Below are 21,079 nucleotides of genomic sequence, written 5' to 3' on the forward strand. Positions count from 1 at the left end.
TGATAATTGTACCTGACGGTCACACGTTTTGTTGATTTTCCGTTTATCAATAAATTATCGCATTATCAACATCGATCTGCATAATCGGGTTTGATTCACAAACAATATCTGGAAGGCGATTCGATTGTTACAAAGGTTTCGACTCGGTACGCGTTGCTCATCTTCGTTTCGTTGCACGAATAAACGGCAATCGATTATATACACGCCCACCGGATAATTTATCGCGAGGAGTACGCCTGAAGAATAGCCGCAGGGTTAAAGCTGCCGAAACGGTACTTGTTTTCGATTTATCGCCACTAATGATCCTTAATTCTCGCCCTTGACTTGGTATCGCGTTCGATTCTTTGAACCATCTCCGACCAATTAACCAACCAACCAATCGTCCGATACCCTTCCTTTTTCCACTGTAATTACGTAGTATTACAAACGACGAGTAACAATCTTTCATTGTCTTGGATACACCTTGTGTTACCCTGGTTACCCGGTTTGCCGGGTAGCTCGACCGAGTTTTCGAAAGAGGAAAATATTAGTCGTAAGGGATGGTAAGACGAGGTTACGGGGAGCTACGAGGTGAAGGGGTAAAGAAAAGAAAGGCGGTGGCGAGATTGAAGTGCGGCGAAGGGAAAGAAGCTGAAAAGAAGTTGATAGGAGCAAGAGAAGGATGAGGTCGGGGTGCACCGAAAGCACGAATTTAAGGTTAATTTATGGCGTAATTTAGTATCAATGTCGGTAACATAAATCTCCGACGGAGGACAGGGGTCCGGGCCCGCGTCGTGGACGTGCGTACCGAGAAAAAAGTCGATGAAATAAAGTTACCGGCACACCGGTATCTCTCTTCTCCGCACCGTCTCTCTGTTTCCTCCTTTTCTCCTTTTCTTTCCCATTTTCTCTTTCCTTCTCTCGTTTCCCTCTTAATGATTCGATTTTGCTCAACTTTGTCACCACAGTGTCAACAGCCCATTCCTTTTGATTCAATTTGGTTGCAAAGTAACCATCATGAATCTGGAAATTATATGTTGCAACGAAAAGGAGAACGGGGTTGAGATATCAGCAAATTTCAACCAAGATTAAGTGATCTTAGTTCAAGAAAGTGTGTTTTCTGACAAGCTGAAAAATTGCACCATCGGCAAGAAAAATATCCTTGCAACAAAGTTACCGGAGGAAGAAGCCGGGTACCGGTTCGCACTTATGTCTTTCTTTCCCTTTTTCTGTTCATTCGAATAGAAACCAGCAAACGAAGGGAATGAAAAGAACTGAAGGTTCGGCCTCGTAGGGTTGCTACCTTCGAGACACCTCAATCGATCTACAGTTCAGTTTTTCCATTTCTTACAGAGTTCTACACCTAATTACAAGGTTGCGAAGCAATTTGTTTCAGCCGTGCTACCTTAACTGTTTCTCATCGGTCAAATTTTTGTTTTCGTAAAGAAAAATAAGACAAGGAACTTTTGGCAAGGGTTTGCAATTTTCTAGGCGAGGTGTTCGGTAGACGAAAGGTAATTTAGACAAGTATCGTGTCGGGTTTGAGCAGAAAAGAACTTTGTCAAAGACAAAGCGCAAGGGAGGGAAAAAACGCGTAATAGCATCGCGTATCCAACGCGAGGTTAGTCGACGACTCGCGTGAAAAGTGGGTCGCTCGACTTGGCTCAAAGTGACATCGTAAAATTAAGAGGACCGATCGTCGCATCGGTTCTGTTCGTCGAACAGACTGCCAGGCTGCCGCATGTGTTTTACTCGGGACCCAAATGCAAGAGATGCGGAACGTGAGAAAAATTTCAAGCCTTAACGCGTTGACTCGCAGATAGAGAAGCAGCACGACGAGAAGGTCATACCCGTCAACCTTAATGAAAGTTAAACGCACGGGGATGGGTTCGCGTCATTATCTTACCGTTAGCGGTCCTCGCGCGACTATCAGCGACGATGCCCGGGGAAGGAACGGCAATTCAACGGGGAAAAATTCCTCCCCCTTCTTTCTTCCTCTTTATCGTTTTCTTTCTCTTTCTTTCGTCGTTGCTCGATTAACGATCGAGTCTTCAACGTCAACGTTCACATTTTTCTTATCTCTCGTAGGTACCTGCAAACTTTCGCACAATACTTTTTCGCGCCGCGCGAAACTTCGTGCGGTGTAATTATTAAAATATTTTTAAGTAATTTTATAAACACTATTCGGATCGATAATAGAAAAAACTAGAAACGTTGCGATTCTAAGAGTAACCTTCGATTGGAACGTAGCAGCAATATGTTAAAGATTGTCAACTTGCACGCTTAGCGAGAAACTCATCGAGCGAGGAACTAAATCTAGAGAAGGTTATATTTATTTGTAGGGGAATCGGGGGAAAAAGTTGTCGGGCCATTTGCGGCCGATCGAACGATCGCGTCGATACATCCTGTTGCATTATAGTTCGATCGATCCTACGCACCCTTTCCTTCGTACTCGCAGAACAACAACGTCAATTAGGTAGTTCGTTCTGTTCCGATCCTTGTCTCTGACAATAAGACTTTTTCATCTTCCGGCGAACAACGCGATGCGATTCATTTACGTGCACCGAAAGAAATTTTGGATGCAAATCGCCTTCCGTTACGTTTCATCGTAAGTCCTCGTCTCGTCGCGATACGGTGCGGGTTTCAATGTAGAACGTGGTGATCGTCTACGGGAAGCGCAGGCCTCATTGCACCACTGTGGAAACTAGAAACCGGTCGTAAAAACTAACCCAATATCGGCGTCCTCGAAGCTGCCTCTCCACCGTTTCGTCTTGCTTCGGTTCTGGTACCTGGAACCCACGCATCTGGCATCTAACTCGGCCTTCTTCTTACGCCAACAACTCGTTCTCGTAGCGAAATCGAGAAAAAAAGTGACGGAAGTTGGAAGGAAGCTCGATTTTCAAGATAAGTTCTGATATTGCGGAATTTTCATCGACTTGTCTACGATCTTTTAAATGAACATTTCAGCAACTTCTCGATTCGTCGTCTAATCGTCTAATTGGAATCGGACATTATGGAAATCGCGGCAGGGGGCACGGAAGCGTGTCGGCAGACGAGCGAGACGGTTCAGATCGGCGAGCTCGTGGAAAGAAACGAAATGGTACGTGAGTTCCAGAAACACACTGACGACTCGTCGTTTCCTCGTATCGATGGATCGGCGAGTGGCAGTAGGCTTCGCATCACCGTCCCTTGTCCGGTATGCGAAACGCTTCCTGTCAAGCGAATACCATCCGATTCTTTCTCTTGTACGCGTAGCCTAGTCTCGCCAGTTTACAGACCAGGCTTGTTACGCCCCTCCCTCCTCTTGCCCAACCCTCTTTCTCAACTTTTGCGCGCACCACTCTATGGATCGCATCGTGGCGAAAAAAATCGGTCAAACAATATCGCGCGATTCGTTGCTCGCTATAAATCACCGGTTGAAAGGTCGCGATTGGGAACCGATCGATCGGTTGATCGGAATGGAATACGTTGGACGCGTAGAAGCGAAGCGTCAACCGCGATCGTCGATACGTGATGGCACGCGACCGGCCCCTTTCTTTCTTTCTTCCTTTCTTCCTGTTTGATTCTTTTCGAATTTCCTCGCACAGCAAACCAAAATTCACGATACCGATCCATGGATAAGGAGATTGTTCCGATCTATCGACCGTCACCGATTCTTATCATTGTTATCTAAGCTAATTTGCACCGATTTTTCGAAGCGGTGAAAGTGGAATGTAAATGATATCCTGGTCGAAGGGAGCGAGATTCGAAGAGTAGTTTGAGTCGGTCGCGAAAAGAATGTTAAACAGAGTCGATCGGTTGGTTCGTTAGCTCGGCAGTTGACTGGCACGTAGGTACCGGATATGAGAAGAAAGTTAGTCGCCGATTTGAACGGAGACGAAAGTGTTGCTTGGGTTCCGGGTACGACGACCCATTGTCGAGTTTTGCATAGAATCGATCGAGAGCAAAATATAATCGATCAAGTTTCCGTGAACAGGCGCCGCTAAGAAGTCTCCACTCCTTTTCGAATCGAATCGAATTTCGTGCGATCCTTGTCGTCGGGATGACTACCGAAATTAAACGTTACGAAACTCGTTCGGCAAGAGTTGAAACATCGGATAAAACCCATTAACTTGGTCAGTGTACGTACAACGATGTACGTACACCACGTCGATAGGGTCAGCCTCGTCGAAAACATTGCTTCGGGCTGTCAGTACCGATCGGCATACTAATTTCCATGCAGCTACAAAATACTGGACCATCGTACAGCGGCGCGATGGCGGTGACGGCGCGGCGGCCGCCGCAATGAACTCTCAAGTTCGTTACAGATCTCGCTGTTTCAGGGGTTGCTCTACCAACCCGGACGAAAACAGTCAATTGTATTTATTGTACTTGCATTATCGTACTTGCATTCCCATGGTTGTTGCAAATACTACATAGGTAATCGGTTGCCACTTTGTTTTACTAAAAATTAGAGAATTAGTTCTGGCTAAACAAACTTTAGAGACGTGTGTTTTAAAAAGCAATTCGTGCTTCCATCTCGCGGTACTGATCGTACAATTGTACCACACCTTTTTTTTACTATGACCAATTCAAAAAATAGAGAAATTAAAAAAAAATGAGCTATAATTCTGCGTATAAATTTTTATCTGACCAATTCTTCATTCGCTGTTTATATTTGTAAAATGTTTATTATCAATTTAGTGGTATTGGAAAGGGAAGGAATGAAAAGACCAAGAATATGATCCGTATTGTTACCGTTTATTAGTGCGTTATTACATGCGTAACGATGATCGTAAACTGATATATCAAAATGATTAATCGATACGGATATATGGTACGAAACGTAACTATACAAATATATTTATATCACAGTCGTAGACAAAGAAATGAACGTTAATTGATATCAAGGTTATTTCGCGTACACTTAATTTTATTGGAAATCACCAGAAAGCACGGCCGATCTCGAGCAAACGTATCGGCGCTAATTTTATCTCCAAACGCGAAAAATGTGATTTTTCTTCATTTTTTTATACGATACATTAGCAACGTTCGATCCGTCTCGTCTATCGCCACGACTCGATAACGTCGTAGAAATAGAATAAAATTTCAACTTTTTTTTATTTTCTTACTATTCTAATCTTTTTTTTTTAAACATTGATTTTACGCTTGTTAAATTCAACAGGTTCAACATGGGGAGGTAAAAATATAAACACACGCGATATCGGAAAATGGCGTATCGAGAAACGACCAACATCGAATAACGAGCAAACCAATTAGTTCAAAGGCTATTATCGTTAGGACAATTTACATTAAAATCGCTCTTTTAAAGCGTAGGATGGTAAAACCAGTCTTGCCGCGTTTGTCGTTCGCGAAACCTTATGTATACAGGGCTATCGAACAATAATCTGTTGAAGACAATTACAATATTGCTTTTTCCGATGTGTCGAGCGATGCTGATTACATAGTTGGCGGATTGCGATCAAGACACATGGATCAAGTGGATCGACCCCTTTCCACAAGGTCGTTTTCCGGTTGCACAAAATTTAAGAACGAACAACGATAAGCTATTCCCGACATACGACCGCAAGATCGCAAGATTAACATTCGCAATGGATAGGAAGAAAAATTGGAATACTTGGTTCAAAGATTCTACCGAGTAACCGTTGCCACATTCGTGTCAAAGAATTAATTATGTTTCCTACGGAAAGGTACCACAATTATTCTAGATCTCCTTCTTTGGACTTTAGATGTTTGTACGTTTGCGGCATATTCGCGTTAAGCGGAAAAAACATTTCGGATATCTCTTCTATTCTCATTTGTACGACTGGATGGGTATTAATCATTTGCACTCTGGATAAAGTTATTGTAGGTAATAGTTTGAAAATAATTTATTCGAGATAAAATACCCGTGAATTTAGTTGTCGAGCGGTATTTAGGAAAGTTATAGAGCAAACGGTTAATACCCTTTCTATCACTTCTAGTGAAGGCTAGGCAAATAGCTTCGTTTTCTTATCGATAACGAGTTTCAAAACGAGTTTCCAACAATTATCTGTGGATTAGCTGTGAATTTGTTAAATGGACACGTACTATCGAACAACTAGAGCAAACTTTGAAGATCAACTACGATACCGATTATTCTGAATTTGAAACATTCAAAACTGGACTTGTATCGATTATCGAGTTTTTCTGATAACGCGATAGCTGTTGACTCCTTTATTTTTTATTTTCAACTCTCACAATCAGAATGAAATCTTTTGTACCTTCGAAACATCGTTTATCATTTTCTTTCTTTTTCGATAAAAATAGCCCATCATTTGGAACGTCTATAGCTTATCGATAAAAGACGCCTCGCACTTGTACTGTTTGTTAAAAGTTCGGCAACCTTTTGCACTACTCTACTACAGTTACACTTTGATTCTTTCATTTAGACATTGAGAAACAAACGTGGCCTGTACGTCGACTACTCTTCCGACGACTGCTTTAAACTGTACAGTGACGAAACATTCTCCTTAGAGCTCGAATTTCATTATTATTTCCTTTGCTGTTCGACAATTCGATAATTGCCATCGATTTGAAAGGATAATGGTGTGCCAAATTTTAGTTCTCTCTCAATGAAACGAAGAGTATCGACTTGACACGAACGATCCGTTTCTCTCTTATTCGTGCACACAACTGTTTGAAATGATTCTTCTTAACAGCAGAGTATGATCGGCAATGCTGAACAGCAATTCGCATCTTGCGAGCTCTATAGATTGAATTTATCTAAAAACACAGCAGAAATGCTGTTGAGACGAAGGAAGGTCCAGGAGGAATTACGAATCTGGACGTTGGTCTGACTTCTCCTTTTCTCAGAAGTTCGCTTCCAGAGAATTTTCCAGCTCGTTCAAAGGTGGCACCAAGGTTTGAAGCGAGAAATATCGCGATCGGTCAGCAGCATCGACGCTGGTTACGTGTTGAAATTGACACGGTTGGCTGATGTTGCTCTTCGCTGGTAAAACCACCTTCTTCGGTACTGGCTTCTTCTTCTTCTTTCCGGGCACCGAAAGGCTGATGTTCTCCGGGCAGGAGACGAGTCGTTCTATGTGTTGCCAAAGATCGTTCGCTGCTTTAGGATTATCGAAACTGAGGCCAGCCAGGCGCGTGTGATCGGAAGAAAGACACATCGTGTGAAAAGCCGGTCCTGATACCTGAAACACGCTTTACCTTTAAATAACTTTCAAACCAACTATTTCTTCTTCATTTCTTATCGACGATACGAGCTTAGCGATTGCGTATGTACAATCGGTTTACCTTGTACGACGACAAATTATCAATAGTCTCCCTCCATAAGGTGAAACAAGTGCCACGCTCGGCCAGCAGAATTTGAATCCGTCTCTTTGATCTCGATCGTGTTTCTCCGAGATCCAATACCACCACCGGTATTCCAGTGAATCGAAGTTCCCATCTTTCAGTCTGCGATGCGTTCCCCAGGTATAAATTTGCCAAAGATTCGCAGACAAACACCTGTCGTTAAGAAACCAAATTTTATGCATATAAAAGTAAAACTTTCAGGATATTGTCAGGAGAATTTCAGTTGAAAAGTTCTGGAAGATCGAAAAGAATACGAGAGGAGGAGACGAGTTGCGAAGCAGCCCCGTTTACCTGAGATTTTAAGCCCCGGAAAAATGTTTCGAGCTGCTCCCTCTCCATTTGGCTAACCGGTTCCAGACGAGATTCGTCGCTGTTTTCGGAACTGTCGCTACCCTCGTAGCTGGACGTGGCCGAGGTATCCGCTTCACCTGTCGACGACAATCTCCTCCTGGCGGCTCCGCTGTACTCGTTATAGTAGGAGGAGCTGTGCAGCGAAAGATTCGACTGCAACGCAGGGCAGGACGATGCGTATACTGGTGCGTTCATTTTCTTCTGTAAGCAAAATTTTGATTCGTGATCGAGATTATTTTCGTCATAACATAATTTTATTCGTTTCAACATCAGATAGCATCGAAAGAGAAAATTCTGATCCTTTCGCGAGCTACCGCGAAAGCCCATCGATTTCCTCGAACCGAACCCCGTGCCCTGGAGTCGTGGTATCGTTCTATAAATAATCGTGACCTCTTTATCGGATGCTGCCCTCTGATAACAGCAAAATTTTCGGTTTTCGATTTTCGTTATCTTAAGTTATGTCGCTTCGGTAAACGGTTCGGTTTAGAAGTAGCGCGGAAAACGCATGATACGAGACGAGAGTCGGGAGAGAGAATCATTTGTATTCAACCACGACCCAGAACGTTTCAGTAGTTCCTTTCGTTTCCCTTTTTCGCGACCGGGTCGAGCAGAGAGGTGAAGAAAAAAAAAATGGGTCGTTGGCTGGCGGATACGGTGACGCAAGGGACGCCAGCGGCAGCGCGGCTAAAGCTAATCGGCCAATGGCGTTTTAGTCGACCCACTTAATCGAGGCGAGAAAAGTCCCACTCTCGTTCGACCTTAATTCGATCACGACACAACGCGACGCCTTTAACGAGCTACTCGTCTGGCTAATTGTCCGGTCCATACGTTGCACCGTCTCTCATCGAGGAATTTCACGTTCGATTGGCTTCGTCTACGGTCTACATCGACGGGAATCCATAGGATTTTATGCTGGTATTATGATTCTACGTTGCCCCTATTCGTTGCACGAACTCGCTCCTCCATTTGACCTGGCTCCACTTTTGTCCCCCTTGTCCAAAATATACGGGCCTGCCAGGTAGCAGAGGCCGGCTAACAGAGCCTGGACGAAACACAATCTAAAAGGATAAACAGGAGTGAAGAAAGTTGTGCTGAACGATACGTCGCATGCCTCGATAGACCCGCATTGGTATCAGTGAAACGATACACGCGGATCGAAAGTTGAGTCGATCGAGATGGTAGCGTTCGTGCGCGCGAAACCTACACCGGAAGCGTTATTGTCTGCGTTAGAACGCACTCGGCGAGGATGCGCCCATTGTTTCGACCCGATAACCACTCGACGCTTCTTCGCTCGCAGATCAAGCTGCCGATAATTACGATGGCGTACCGTTTCGTTTCACGTTCCCACGACGAAATTGTTCGACCGTGGGTACGAAACCTCTGCCTTTTTTCTTCTAACGCAAGCGGCCGAGGATACGTTGAAATCGGCATTGAAAAGGACAAAAAAGGTGGTACGCGTTTTCTAAAGGTGTCGACGAACGCGAAGAAACTCGAGCGTTTCTAGCGTAACGTTCCAAAGTAAAAGGAATCTGACAATGATCCGTCGACAAAGCGGTGAGAAATATTGTACGTAGCTTTACCAACTACTGTATAAAAGAGGATGTACATAGGAATTTTAGAAAAGCGTTCAAAACCGCTTATTGGCATGTTGCAAGTGCCCTTATAAATGTCAACGCGTTAACTAACAATAATTAAAGTGGAAAGGAACTGGTGAACGCCCACGGGCCCACCAGTCCACAAGCATTATTGACACAGGCTGCAGCGGTGTAGACGAGGGCAGAAACGTCGACCAAGTAACCGCTCGAGCCAACCATCGAGCATAATTATTACAGAGACGCAAACGATCCTAACGAGCTATGGCGTCATCCTCGTCCACGACGTTTGCGTTAAGAAACCGTATTTCTTCTTCAACCGACCACTCTACCGATTCACGAAAGAAACTTTCTTCGTCAACGTTTGCGTTGCTTCAATCGTTCGGGCAAGAATTCATCATGGAAACTAACAAGTCTCGTACCCTCATTTTCCTACATCATTCGATTAAAGAATCAACGTTGAAGCGATACCGCAAAACACGTGTCCTGCATTCCGTGGAAGCGTGTCTGCTCGATGGTTCCGGTATGAGAAGGACTCCGTTAGTCAGACGCGATTCTCTTCAAGATTCCTTCTCGAAGGTGCCTTCTGCACAATATTCTTCTCCAGTTGCACCAATAATAAAAACAGTTCATACCAATTTTCAACGTAACTACAAGTGTGCTTAACGCTTATTAAATATGTACAAAGACAGGGAGTTGACGACTGAAGATGACGACAAATGGCGAAGTAGAAATGGGGATAATTACGTGGGAGGATTTTGTATCCACCTGCCTATTTACCTGAGTTTACCTGAGTTTTTTTCGGTATTCTTGCAGTAATTGTACTTGAAATATAATTGTCGCTCGTGAAAAGAGAATAATAGCTAGCTAAGAGTGATATAGGTGGTGAAGAATTTCGATAATTAACAGGTAGAAAAGCGCAAGTTGCAAGAATCGAGAATGGCTCTCAGTAGCGTCTGAGTGTAGTCTAGCTGCATGACACTGCGTATATTGCACCGGAGAGTACGTAGTACCTACGTACTTATCTGCCTGCATATATCACCGACGTGGCTTAGCTAACGTTACAGGATTTGCTTTCGAATTCTTACGGGACGAGAATGAAAACTGGCGAGACAGATCGACCGAAAGAGTTTCTCAACGAGAGCCACGCAATCGCGATATCTTATCGCACCAACTGAAAAATGTTTACCGATATGATTGCTTGTTAGTAATTCTTCGTCGTTCCCTCGGGTAAAATGCGATAAAGTGGAAACGAAACGCGGATGTTTTCGTAGGAATAAAATTGCATCAAAGATTAACAACTTCCGCGACTAGTTGCGATAAAAAGCGCTCTCTGACAAACGATGGCACCGATAAATGATTCATAGAAAGAGAGAGATAGAAAATCAAAGGATGCTAGAGGCTGCAGGCGAGTCAACGATTCGCAAGAAGCAACCGACATGCGAATAAGATAAGAGCGGCTATCTCGTAGAACGCGAGCAAGATATCAATTTAGAGCTGATGATTTGTTTCCGCCTACGTAGCCTCTTAGTCATAGAGTTCCCCGCTCGAATATCAACCGTGCGTTGAAACTCCACTTTTCAAAATCATCCTCCTTCTCTTCTTTCGCCTTTACTTTCTGTTGCCTGTTGCCTTTACAAATTCCAAATCGCTTATCCCTTAGAGCCCGCGACTGTCCTCGCTTCTTTTTGGGCAGGGCACTGGGCAGAGTTCGAGCGAATCGTAAATTGTCAGTGACAGAGCTTGCGTTGTGTCATTCACGGAAAGTACCCAACGATTTGGAATCTCACAATCAGACACTGTTCGTCCTACGTGTCAAGGTGGGTGGTAGCTTCGTTTCGGACAAATCTCCCTTGAAAATTATTACGATCATCGTCGATTAGATCATCAGAAGTATAAAAACGACGCGACGCACAACGGGAATGACACTATCGTTCAACGACAAAACAGCCCACGGGAAAAGAGAATGGAAAATAGCAACGCGTTCGATTCTATCCGCTCGTTTAAAAGTTAAAACAAACAGCGTGGTATTCGAGCAAGAATTGTTGTTTCTTCTATGCATGTGCATTCGCGATGCATCGCGGTTAGTTAAATTCTAGTCACGCGTTCTCAACTTACTCACACGGTTAGTCATCGTTATCGATATCTACGTGTGTAGAGCGACCAAGTTTCTCGTTGTTTAGCAAATTAAACATCAACAAGTCGATAAGGAAAATTTGTTAGAACATCGCATCGTTGATTACACGAGTTTCTTATCGACTATTAACGATTGTCCGGTTCGTCTCGCGATTTCCGTGTTCGATGCGCACGTAATAAGGAGGAGATTAAAAAATGTTAATCACGCGTCGCAGTGTTATGTATGTACAGACAGCCATTACGCAAGACTCTCGAAATACGCTCATTCAGTTGCAAGAACATGGAAACAATTTTTGTTTTCCTCATTTGCTTTTCATGCACCATTCTCGGAATATTTCCAAGCGTATTACCTAAGCGTTATCGTTCGTGTAGGTACGTAGCGTAAGTAAGCGTATGAAATTGAGCAAATACAAAGAGAGGGAGGGTGCGGGTTTCTACTACGCGAATTACTAACAGAACGACGTTCACGCAAACAAGTGACTCGTTGTTCTAAGAAATTATTACGCGTCTCGTTTCACCTTCGACTCACCTTTGAAACGATCGCGCATTTTCGACATTTTGTTTTCATAATTGATTACGATCGATTCATTTAGAAAATGAAAATGTTTAAAATTGAATTTAAACAAGCGATCCGTCGCGTTGCGCCGTCCTAAGGTTAACCCTTGACGTCAGATTTATGAATGATCATAGATGATGGAAGAAGGTAAAGGTTTCGCTTTTGAACACCAAGGGTAAGCTTTTGATTTGGGAGGATAGTTTGCGCGCAGGATGGATCGATGAAGCAAAGCGGTGGAACGGGTTATCCTGGAAGAGGGGAAGCTGTCGACCCTGCGGCGCGGCGCAGCACGGCCAGGCTGCGATCCTTGCCACGCCATGACGTCATCGTTCGCTATACCGCCAGCTTCTCTTTCAGAATTCACCTAATCCAACACCACCAAAAGAAATTTACTCCGATTCGAATTGCATCTTTCGTGGACGATTTAAACAGTTTGAGGAAGCTCCTTGTTGAGGAGCGAAAAATCACGAAACGCGAGATCGATCACGTCTCGAGACGTCATAAGAACGATTCGTGTCTGATGCAGTGGAAAAAAGGCGCAAACGAAGCTTCGCGGACAAACGTAGCAGTCTGGTCACGTTCGAGAAACGTGCGTTATCGTCCTCGAAAAATAATAACACGCTCGCCAGGGCCAAACCATACTTTGCGCTTACCTCGTTCACGGATATCATTCCACGAAACTGCGATACTCTGCGTAGGTATACGCAGAGAAGAATTAAAAGCTGCATCTTTGTGCGAGATCATTTTTGTCTTATTCTATAATAGTAAGTAAGTAGGTTTGTAGGAGCGTGGTAACCGCAAGTTCTCAGAAAATTACGCAAATCGGATTCATCTTGAGAACGATTCTTTAGGCGGTCGCGTAACCAGTTTCGCTAGATCCTTGAGAGATAGCGATTCAATGATTTTATGAGTCGTAAGAAAGTCGCGACATTAAAGTTGAAGGAAACAAAATCGATTGATTTTCTAAAAAAGATCTTGTGAATTTTTTATGTAGACGGCACCGAGTCTCCAAACACATAGTATCTACTTTAGATACTTCAAAAAGAATGGCATATACGCGTATGACGTAAACGAGGTGGCGAGGTTCGTTTGCCCTCGGCTGACTCGGGCCAACCGGATATGAAACAGACTCCCAAGGGTTAAGAGACATTAATGGACTAACAGGACCGTTAATGATTCATTAGCTCGTAGCAGGACCACAACGGTTAGCCAGCCGTTATAGCTTGCGTGGACATTCGAGGAGCCAACTTTAATAGCGTTTAATTTCGTTCCCGTCCTCGGGCTGAACGATCTTTTCCAGCTAATCGTTAACAAGTATCGTTTAAACTGTGTTATACGTTTTATAAATTAACAATCACAATCAATCGAATCGACTTGAACGATGAATCTTTGATCCCATGGAACCTACTTACCTAGGTACCTGGCAATTTCGTTAATGTAACTTCAGACCTTGACACGTGTACCTGATTTTTCGTTGCTAGTTTACAATTAGTTGACTGACATACACGAGAGACGAGCTCGCGTTAGACAATGTTAACGTATACGGTGCTCCAATCATAAGACAGAGCAATCATGAGAACGAACCGGCCGACCTACAAATCGCAAATTCGACCTTCTTCCAACCTGTCTTCCCGGTCACTCTTCCTGCTTCGAAAGAGGTTTTAGGGTCTCGAGACACGATATGTACGATATGCATAACCGTTGGAAGGGAAGGACAATCTTGCACGCATTCATGCCACTTGACATTACGTTTGCATTCAAGTCTATTCCGTTTTGAGCTCGGAAACAATACGGTAATACTTGAACGTGAATGAATATCATAGAATATTTATCTATCTGTTCGCGTACCAAAAGAAGACCGAGCTCCATCAAGCTAGAAAGTCAGGAGGGCGAGAAAGTCACGAATCGTGCATTTGCACCGCCCAATTCTTTTCTAATAGGTCCACCGCGTGACGAAATACGCGAATGAGACGAAATAATACAGGGATATCGAATATCGCTACGTCGCGTTCGGTCGTATTTTGTTTCGTTCCCGTAATTCGTCACGCAGTGAACCTATTAGAAAAGAATTGGGCGGTGCATGATTCTCCTGGCCACTGTGACTTTATAGCTTGATGGAACTCGGCCTTCTTTCTGGTGTGCGAACAGATATATCGTGGCGTGCATTCTTTAAATATAGTTGCGTAAGGGTTAAACCGTATAACGCAACAAACTTAATTCGAGAAAATTTTCTATACGATAAAACATATTTTGAATGATTCTTTTTACGGTTAGACTTTTGAAAGTTTCTAAACACCATAAACAATCGTACATATTAACTATTTTTATTTTTTTTTATTTTGAACAATATATAAGGCGTCGAACATTTCTAAATTTTCTACGCAAGATATTTCTTGTTTGCTCGTTAGATAAGAAAAGAAAGATAGGAACCCTAGGGTCAACTGCTGAGAAGAATGTACATACTGTTCCCGGCATCGTTCAACAGAAGAAGACGGGAAACAAATAGAAAATTTCGAGGTAGAATTTCAAAGTATGGAAGAAATGGGTCAGCAATAAATTATCATTCCTTTTTCTGCCGTTGGTTCGATAAGAAAAGCAACTATTGTGTAAATTACCGGTATCTGCGATACACGGATTACTTGGAGAAGAAAGGGAACTGACGTTCCTTTGTAGCTGGAACTTTTTCCATCAGGCATTTCACCTGCCGGAAAAGAGAATGTGGAGCATCGATTGCGAGTGGCAGCAGACCTGTTTCTATTTGACAACAGATCGCTCAGTTCACTACACTGCGAAATATAGACTGTAGACTATAGATTGTAGACGCAGGGAATAACGTGAACAACGCTTTTCAATTCGCTTCTTCGCTTGGTGTCGATATATACCTTTGCCTCGTAAACTTCCTGTCCGCTATCGTTCCCTACCAATTCACCGATCGTTTCGCGAATATTAAATCGATATTCCGTGGAAATCGATACTCGTTAATAGTTTCTCGTGCAACGAAGACGAGTAGTGGAAGGCGGTGTATAAGATGAAACCGGTTTAATTTCGCGCCGATTAACTGGAAGGTGTGCGTTAAATCCGGCGAGAGCAGTCGGCTTTAGGTGGACAATAATTCTTCCGTGGCCTTACCAGTCGCTCCGTGAGAAGAAAAACAGACGAAAAGGTAAAGAGTAAAGAAGAATCGGACAGAAGAGGAAGGAAACGAAGGCAAAAGGAGAGACGAAGAAGCGCTTGCTAAGTCTGAATGCATTCACACGGATCTCGTTTCTGACGACCTCCTTTGCCTTCTTTCCCCGCGGAAAGTTCGTACGCGTACCTAATGTATATAAATTTCTTATTAAAAATTTCATTTCAAAACGGCTTTTGCCTGCTCCCTGATACTTGTTACATATTTCCAATAATGAGAAATAATTTCGAGTAAATGAATGTCTTGTTTTCGATTGAAATTTTATCGAAACAAAATATCGCATCGGTAAGCAAAGGAAAATAAAAATCTGAACATAGGATGGAACGGTACAGAGATCGTTTCTTTCACGACCGATCGAATGTCACACGGAAGAAAGAGAGAGTTTCAATCGGAACTGGTGGCATTTTGCAACGCGATGCAACGCATCGCAACGGAAGGAAGATTTTTGTTGATCGAATGGAAAAGAATGCAGGAAAAAGACGCGAGTGTCGAGAGAAAGGTGAAGAAGGAGAGACTAAGAAGACCGGACGATAGGTCGATGAACTGGGCAGCACGGACCCCAGGGCCCCTTCTGTTCCTCTTTTTCTTCTCGCCAGTTCTCGTCGGCAAAAGTTTTGCATAGTCGCTTCGACGTACGGTCAACGAGCAGAGTACACTTCTCGAATGGCAGTGCAAAGTAAATGGTTGAACCCGTTCACTGAAAGGAAATAAACTCGTTCGTTTCGCCAAGCTGGAATCATCGCGTTACGCGTGAAATTCTTCTACGAGCGACACAATGTTTTGTTACAGACCGGTTCGACGGCAAAATGAAACGTACCGATTTCTCCGCTCGTAACTTTCAGTGTCGTGGGTGAACTGGCTTTGCGAGTTTCGGTCGATCGTAGCAGCTCGAACGGATATCCGGCGAATCGTGCGGTTGTTGGCCGTGCAAAGTTCTACATTCCCGATTTCTCCGACCGAGAGAATCGTACTCGAGGCGAACGCGCGCGCGTCTACTTGTGCGCACGCATGGACGCATGCACGCATGCACCCATGCACCCATTGCACCCATTGCACCCATTGCACGCAAGAGACCGGGCAACAAACTATACGTACACGGTATAGCTACTCGTTCCACCTCGTTGCCTCTTTCATCCTCGAATTCGTCCGTTTTGTCTTCAACTAATAAGACCAACTTCTTTCCTCCTTCTCATTTTTTTTTGTTTTTTATTTAAAAATTGAGTTGTGTTTCCTTTGTGTTAAACTCGCATCATTTTAGAGGAATTTTTCAAACGGATGGAGAGATCAAGAACGTTCTACCAAAATGCACTCTTCGAATCTGTTATCTTCGATAACCGTATTTTTCTTATCTCTCGTACGATGTAATGCGTCATAAATAGTGAACGTTCGCTTGTACCCATGAATTTAGGTGCTGCGCCCTTATTTGTATTTCAAGCTTGCTGGGACTACATTTTAGGTCTTAGAATCTAGGACTCTAGCAGCTAGAGGAAGTAAGAAACTTTTAATAATCCGTCGGCATGCTCGAGTACTAACAAACAGAAGTAAGAGATTTCGATGAATGAGCTTCGAGCGTAATTTATAAGAAAACGAAACGGAATGAAATTGTGGTCTGGTCGGAAACGTGGCGTCAAGCGTGCGACGAATCGCATGCACGCGGCCTGTTCCTGACACACTGATCCAATTTCCATATGCCTTATCGGACTGTCCATTCCGTTCGATCGGTTTAGCTATTGGCTATTGGCATTTGGCTAGGTGATTTCGCTTGGGCTGGCTTAATTTTCTCGATTTTACTTGTGCGATTGGCACAACTAAATAAAATTACGATCGAAGATTGAAACGAAAAATTGATTTTGAAATTCGCATTGCGTGTAAATGAATTATCGTAAGAGGATAACGTGGACAACAGGTTTCAATCGCGCGAATGATATCACGTCCGCGTAACATGACTATGCTCGATAAGGGAACAGACACACGGATTCAATCAGTTAATACCCTATACTGTATATCGAAAATCGCTTTCTGTCCAGCTCCATTCGTAGGAAAAGGGGAAAAGCATTCCGTGAGTCGAGTTTGCTTTCATTTGCTCGCAGATTGAAAAAGTTCGCAGCTTTCCGTGGTGTATAGGAAGAAGGCCGGCACGCAAACGCAGCCAGAGGCATTCGTGTCCATTCAACTTTACGACTCCTGCGCACGAGGACGATTCACGGTTAACGAACGCTTTGTTATCCTCGTTAGAGGAAACTAGCTGGAAGCAAATTCCCGTCGCCTCTAATGAGCTTAACGGACCGGAAGTGTACGATTTCTTAGGATGGAGGAGAAGCAACAAAAGGCTGAAAGCTGGAAGTAATTTGGAGAAAAGCGAGTTGCGCACAGATGCCCGGAACTAGCTCGACCGATCGAAGGAGCGCGAACGGCTGGAACGCGGAAAACGGAAAACGGAAAAACTTTTCGACTTCCGCAATTCCTTTCGATATAGAAAAGCACATCGATCGATACGATTTCTCACACGTTGCAATCCGGCGTGCACCTTCGTTCCTTTTCGATGCAACTGGATTACTGAATTACCGGATGCACACCCTGTTAACCCTTTCCCTTTACCCGGCAACCACTCTCACGGGGCTTCGTATATTTTACAGCATTCTCTTTCCAACCAATCGTCAATATTGATCGTAACGATACCGGTTCCTTCGGTCCCGATCATGCTTGAATTTCCCGCCAAATTTCTGCGCGACGATAAACAAAAGGAAAAAAGTACAATACTCACGTTCGCCGATAGTTTTGATTTGGAACAGTCTCGGAATACGTTTTTTCCACCAAATAGCAAACGCGGAACATTCAAATGCGTCGATCGAGCATGATGACGCTAATCCCTAGATACCGATCGACGCGTAAACGCGATCGACGCGGCTGTCTTTCTTTGATTGATTGCAAATCTTCGTTGACGATCACCGGTATTCGATCGAAAAAAATTCCGCTTCGATTTTCGCGTTACAGTGGCGGCAAATGATTTTCACGACTGCAAAAGAGAAAACGAGAAGCGTTTGTAATATGGGAATGAGAGGCGAACGGAAACGGAGCGGCGTATCGAAGCGACGCGACGCTCGCGAACAGTGACGGTAGACTGAGCTTCCTCGCGACTCGCAGAGACGCTCGGTCGCTCGGCGCAGCTTTGACGAGCCGACGTTGTTCCTCTACCTACACAGCCAACTTGCTGAGAAACACCCACAAACAGCCACTCGAAACACGACCACGAGAATCAACACCAGCGCAGATTCGTCGCGTACTTAAGTACGCGTATTGTGCACCATCCTCTGCACTCCGCAGAGTCTAACTTGCTGCACAATTAATGCATACGTGTCTCTCTTCTCGCCTGTCTATCTATCCTCCTATCCTTCCTATTCTCCCTAGCCTGATTCACGCGCTGCTTATCGGCTTTTTAAAATATTCCTTGATGCTGGCTCGATTAAAAAATTCTGCTCCATTACTCGAATGCGAAATATTGGCAAAATACTTACAATTAGTCTATCGCGAATATGAACGATAGCAGGAATAAAGACCTTTCCTAGTTGAGAAAAACGAGTCTGTTGATGGGTTAAACATCGTTAATATCGGTGTCATTAAAGTCGTCTATATCCTTGAACAGTTTGTTTGATAAATTTTTATCGTCCATCATGAGGTAGACTTTTCAATGTCCATCCATCCAGGTATAATAAGTCAACTACGGGAAAACGGGAGAGGATATGTGGTACAGTCGATGGTTCGGTTTGTCGTAACTAGAGGACGCCAATGCGGTTGATTGTAACTAACAAATGCCTTACGCCTAACTACTTACATAACTTGTTAATTACAACGGACGTCTCTATTCGTAGGAATGATATTACTATAGATTAAAATTTATTCAAGTTAGATGGTATTCTTGAGTTAACGAAATTATTATCTATACTTCTATAGATAAACGAAAGCATGAATGTATGGTGTTCCGTGTGTTTTAAATAACATCGAATAAGTTTTTTCTTCTCAATAATTTATAGACAGTTGGTAATTTAGATCACAATGCTTAATTATTAAATATCATTTTTCTAACGATTAAAATCAACGAAATCTAATGGGATAATCGATTGAAGTATTTACCTAAATATTATCTATTAACTTGTTACACAGAAACTTTTTTACAATAATGAAATCGATCAACTTATCTCATTAGAATTAAAGCTACTAGCGAAGATAGAACCATGAACGTAAATGCAACCTGTGAAGTCGCCGAATTGCATTCATCTGAATCACAAACTGTACATCCTTTCATGTCGTCAGTGCAAACTGTTACGTTTTTGGAAGCGCATCCTCTGATTTCGTTGTTTTCCCCCCGATCTGTAAACAAATAATAGCTGTTATATTCTTGTGTTGTATACTTTCATCCATTTTATCTAACCAACTAATTTTTACGTTAAAAAAAAGAAAAAAAAACAACATTGTGCGATGAAGAAAGAACTTACTTATAACGAAGCATTGCCATATCGCTTCGTTTTCATCCAACGGCTGTACTAACGGAAAACGGCCGATTACGCTTCTACGTTTTCTCTCAGTTCTAACAACAACTGTAAAGAAAATAAATTGTTAGTATCTTTAAACGTTATTATACACTAAATACCACGCTATTCCACCAAATCTCGTAGATGACACGAATACAGTCTTCAATTATTATTACATTTTGATAATGCTAAACCTCCGGTAAATTAATTTTATTTCATCTTGTTATTCTTATGAACATACCGTTCAATGTTTCTGGCAGCACTCCCGTTGTTCCGTTAGTTGTAACTTCTGCAGGTGCTCCCGTTGTTCCGTTAGTTGTAACTTCTGGAGGTGCTCCCGTTGTTCCGTAAGTTGTAACTTCTGGAGGTGCTCCCGTTGTTCCGTTAGCTGTAACTTCTGGAGGTGCTCCCGTTGTTCCGTTAGTTGTAACTTCTGGAGGTGCTCCCGTTGTTCCGTTAGTTGTAACTGCTGGAGGTGCTCCCGTTGTTCCGTTAGTTGTAACTTCTGGAGGTGCTCCCGTTGTTCCGTTAGTTGTAACTTCTGGAGGTGCTCCCGTTGTTCCGTTAGTTGTAACTTCTGGAGGTGCTCCCGTTGTTCCGTTAGTTGTAACTTCTGGAGGTGCTCCCGTTGTTCCGTTAGTTGTAACTTCTGGAGGTGCTCCTGTTGTTCCGCTAGTTGTAACTTCTGGAGGTGCTCCCGTTGTTGTTGTTACGTTAGTTGTAACTTCTGGAGGTGCTCCTGTTGTTCCGTTAGTTGTAACTTCTGGAGGTGCTGCCGTCGTTCCGCTAGTTGTAACTTCTGGCGGTGCTCCCGTTGGTTTGTCGGTAGGTGGAATGGGTAACGCAGGACATTCTGCTATCTTATCCTGGTTTAGATTGTTACAATCCTCTCCATAGCAAACGTAACATTTTAAACTATTTCCTAGTTAAAAAATTACAGAGCTGTTAATGTCAAATTGGCATAATTATTTGCATATTCAATAAAAAGACGTATATAGAATTTAAAAGATACACTATCTCATTAATTAGCTGTTAAGACATTAGATAGGTTTTTAAAAATATTATTGATGAAACTGTATTTAGAAATATAACGCGATAGTAACATTCGGTTAGATGAATTTTTTTTATGTTTATGTCTAGTTCTTTACCTGGTTGTGTAACTGTAAGTCCTAAAATAGCCAGTATAGCGAGAAGCCTGTATTCCCTCATATTTGCTGATTGTCCTTTTCAATTAATGTCGATACTATGATTGTTGGTACGCGACTGCTGCAAAGCTTGAAGAAATAGGAATATTCTTACCGTGCTTATCATGATAAATTTGCGCTTATCTGCGAAGAGTCCTCCAATCAATACCATTACCTTGGCGATATATGATTAACGCACACGCAAAAAAGAAAAAATCAGATATCATAAAACC

The 21,079-nt window shown here is 43.1% G+C and overlaps 2 protein-coding genes across 3 annotated transcripts; both read right to left on the minus strand.

The window, feature by feature from the left end:
• Positions 1-4,698: 4,698 nt before the first annotated feature.
• Positions 4,699-18,038, minus strand: MESR3 (misexpression suppressor of ras 3). The gene is made up of 4 exons (XM_034331587.2): positions 17,898-18,038; positions 7,603-7,863; positions 7,252-7,464; positions 4,699-7,148 (listed from the first exon to the last, which is right to left on the minus strand). Exons 2-4 carry the CDS (start codon positions 7,855-7,857, stop codon positions 6,810-6,812), a joined length of 807 nt encoding a protein of 268 aa, XP_034187478.1. The 5' UTR covers positions 7,858-7,863; positions 17,898-18,038; the 3' UTR covers positions 4,699-6,809.
• On the minus strand, positions 17,898-21,010 carry LOC117607645 (uncharacterized). 2 transcript variants are annotated; one of them, XM_076688541.1, is made up of 5 exons: positions 20,811-21,010; positions 20,432-20,584; positions 19,904-20,395; positions 19,627-19,728; positions 17,898-19,501 (listed from the first exon to the last, which is right to left on the minus strand). In XM_076688541.1, exons 1-5 carry the CDS (start codon positions 20,869-20,871, stop codon positions 19,326-19,328), a joined length of 984 nt encoding a protein of 327 aa, XP_076544656.1. In that variant the 5' UTR covers positions 20,872-21,010; the 3' UTR covers positions 17,898-19,325. The 2 variants fall into 2 exon arrangements, with proteins under 2 accessions (XP_076544656.1, XP_034187476.2); XM_034331585.2 differs by having other exon boundaries at positions 19,904-20,584.
• Between the last annotated feature and the right edge of the window lie 69 nt (positions 21,011-21,079).

Source organism: Osmia lignaria, chromosome 6, assembly GCF_051020975.1.
Source record: "Osmia lignaria lignaria isolate PbOS001 chromosome 6, iyOsmLign1, whole genome shotgun sequence".
Lineage (NCBI taxonomy): Eukaryota > Metazoa > Arthropoda > Insecta > Hymenoptera > Megachilidae > Osmia > Osmia lignaria.

Bases quoted from the DNA above. Each gene is read 5' to 3' on its own strand.
- MESR3 (XM_034331587.2), bottom strand. From the start codon at position 7,857: ATGAACGCACCAGTATACGCATCGTCCTGCCCTGCGTTGCAGTCGAAT. The intron at 7,465-7,602 runs GTAAACGGGGCT...TCTTAACGACAG, and splicing joins TCCGGGGCTTAAAATCTCAG to GTGTTTGTCTGCGAATCTTT. The intron at 7,149-7,251 runs GTAAACCGATTG...AGCGTGTTTCAG, and splicing joins ATAATTTGTCGTCGTACAAG to GTATCAGGACCGGCTTTTCA.
- LOC117607645 (XM_034331585.2), bottom strand. From the start codon at position 20,871: ATGAGGGAATACAGGCTTCTCGCTATACTGGCTATTTTAGGACTTACA. The intron at 19,729-19,903 runs GTATGTTCATAA...TTTTCTTTACAG, and splicing joins GCTGCCAGAAACATTGAACG to TTGTTGTTAGAACTGAGAGA. The intron at 19,502-19,626 runs GTAAGTTCTTTC...ATTTGTTTACAG, and splicing joins ATGGCAATGCTTCGTTATAA to ATCGGGGGGAAAACAACGAA.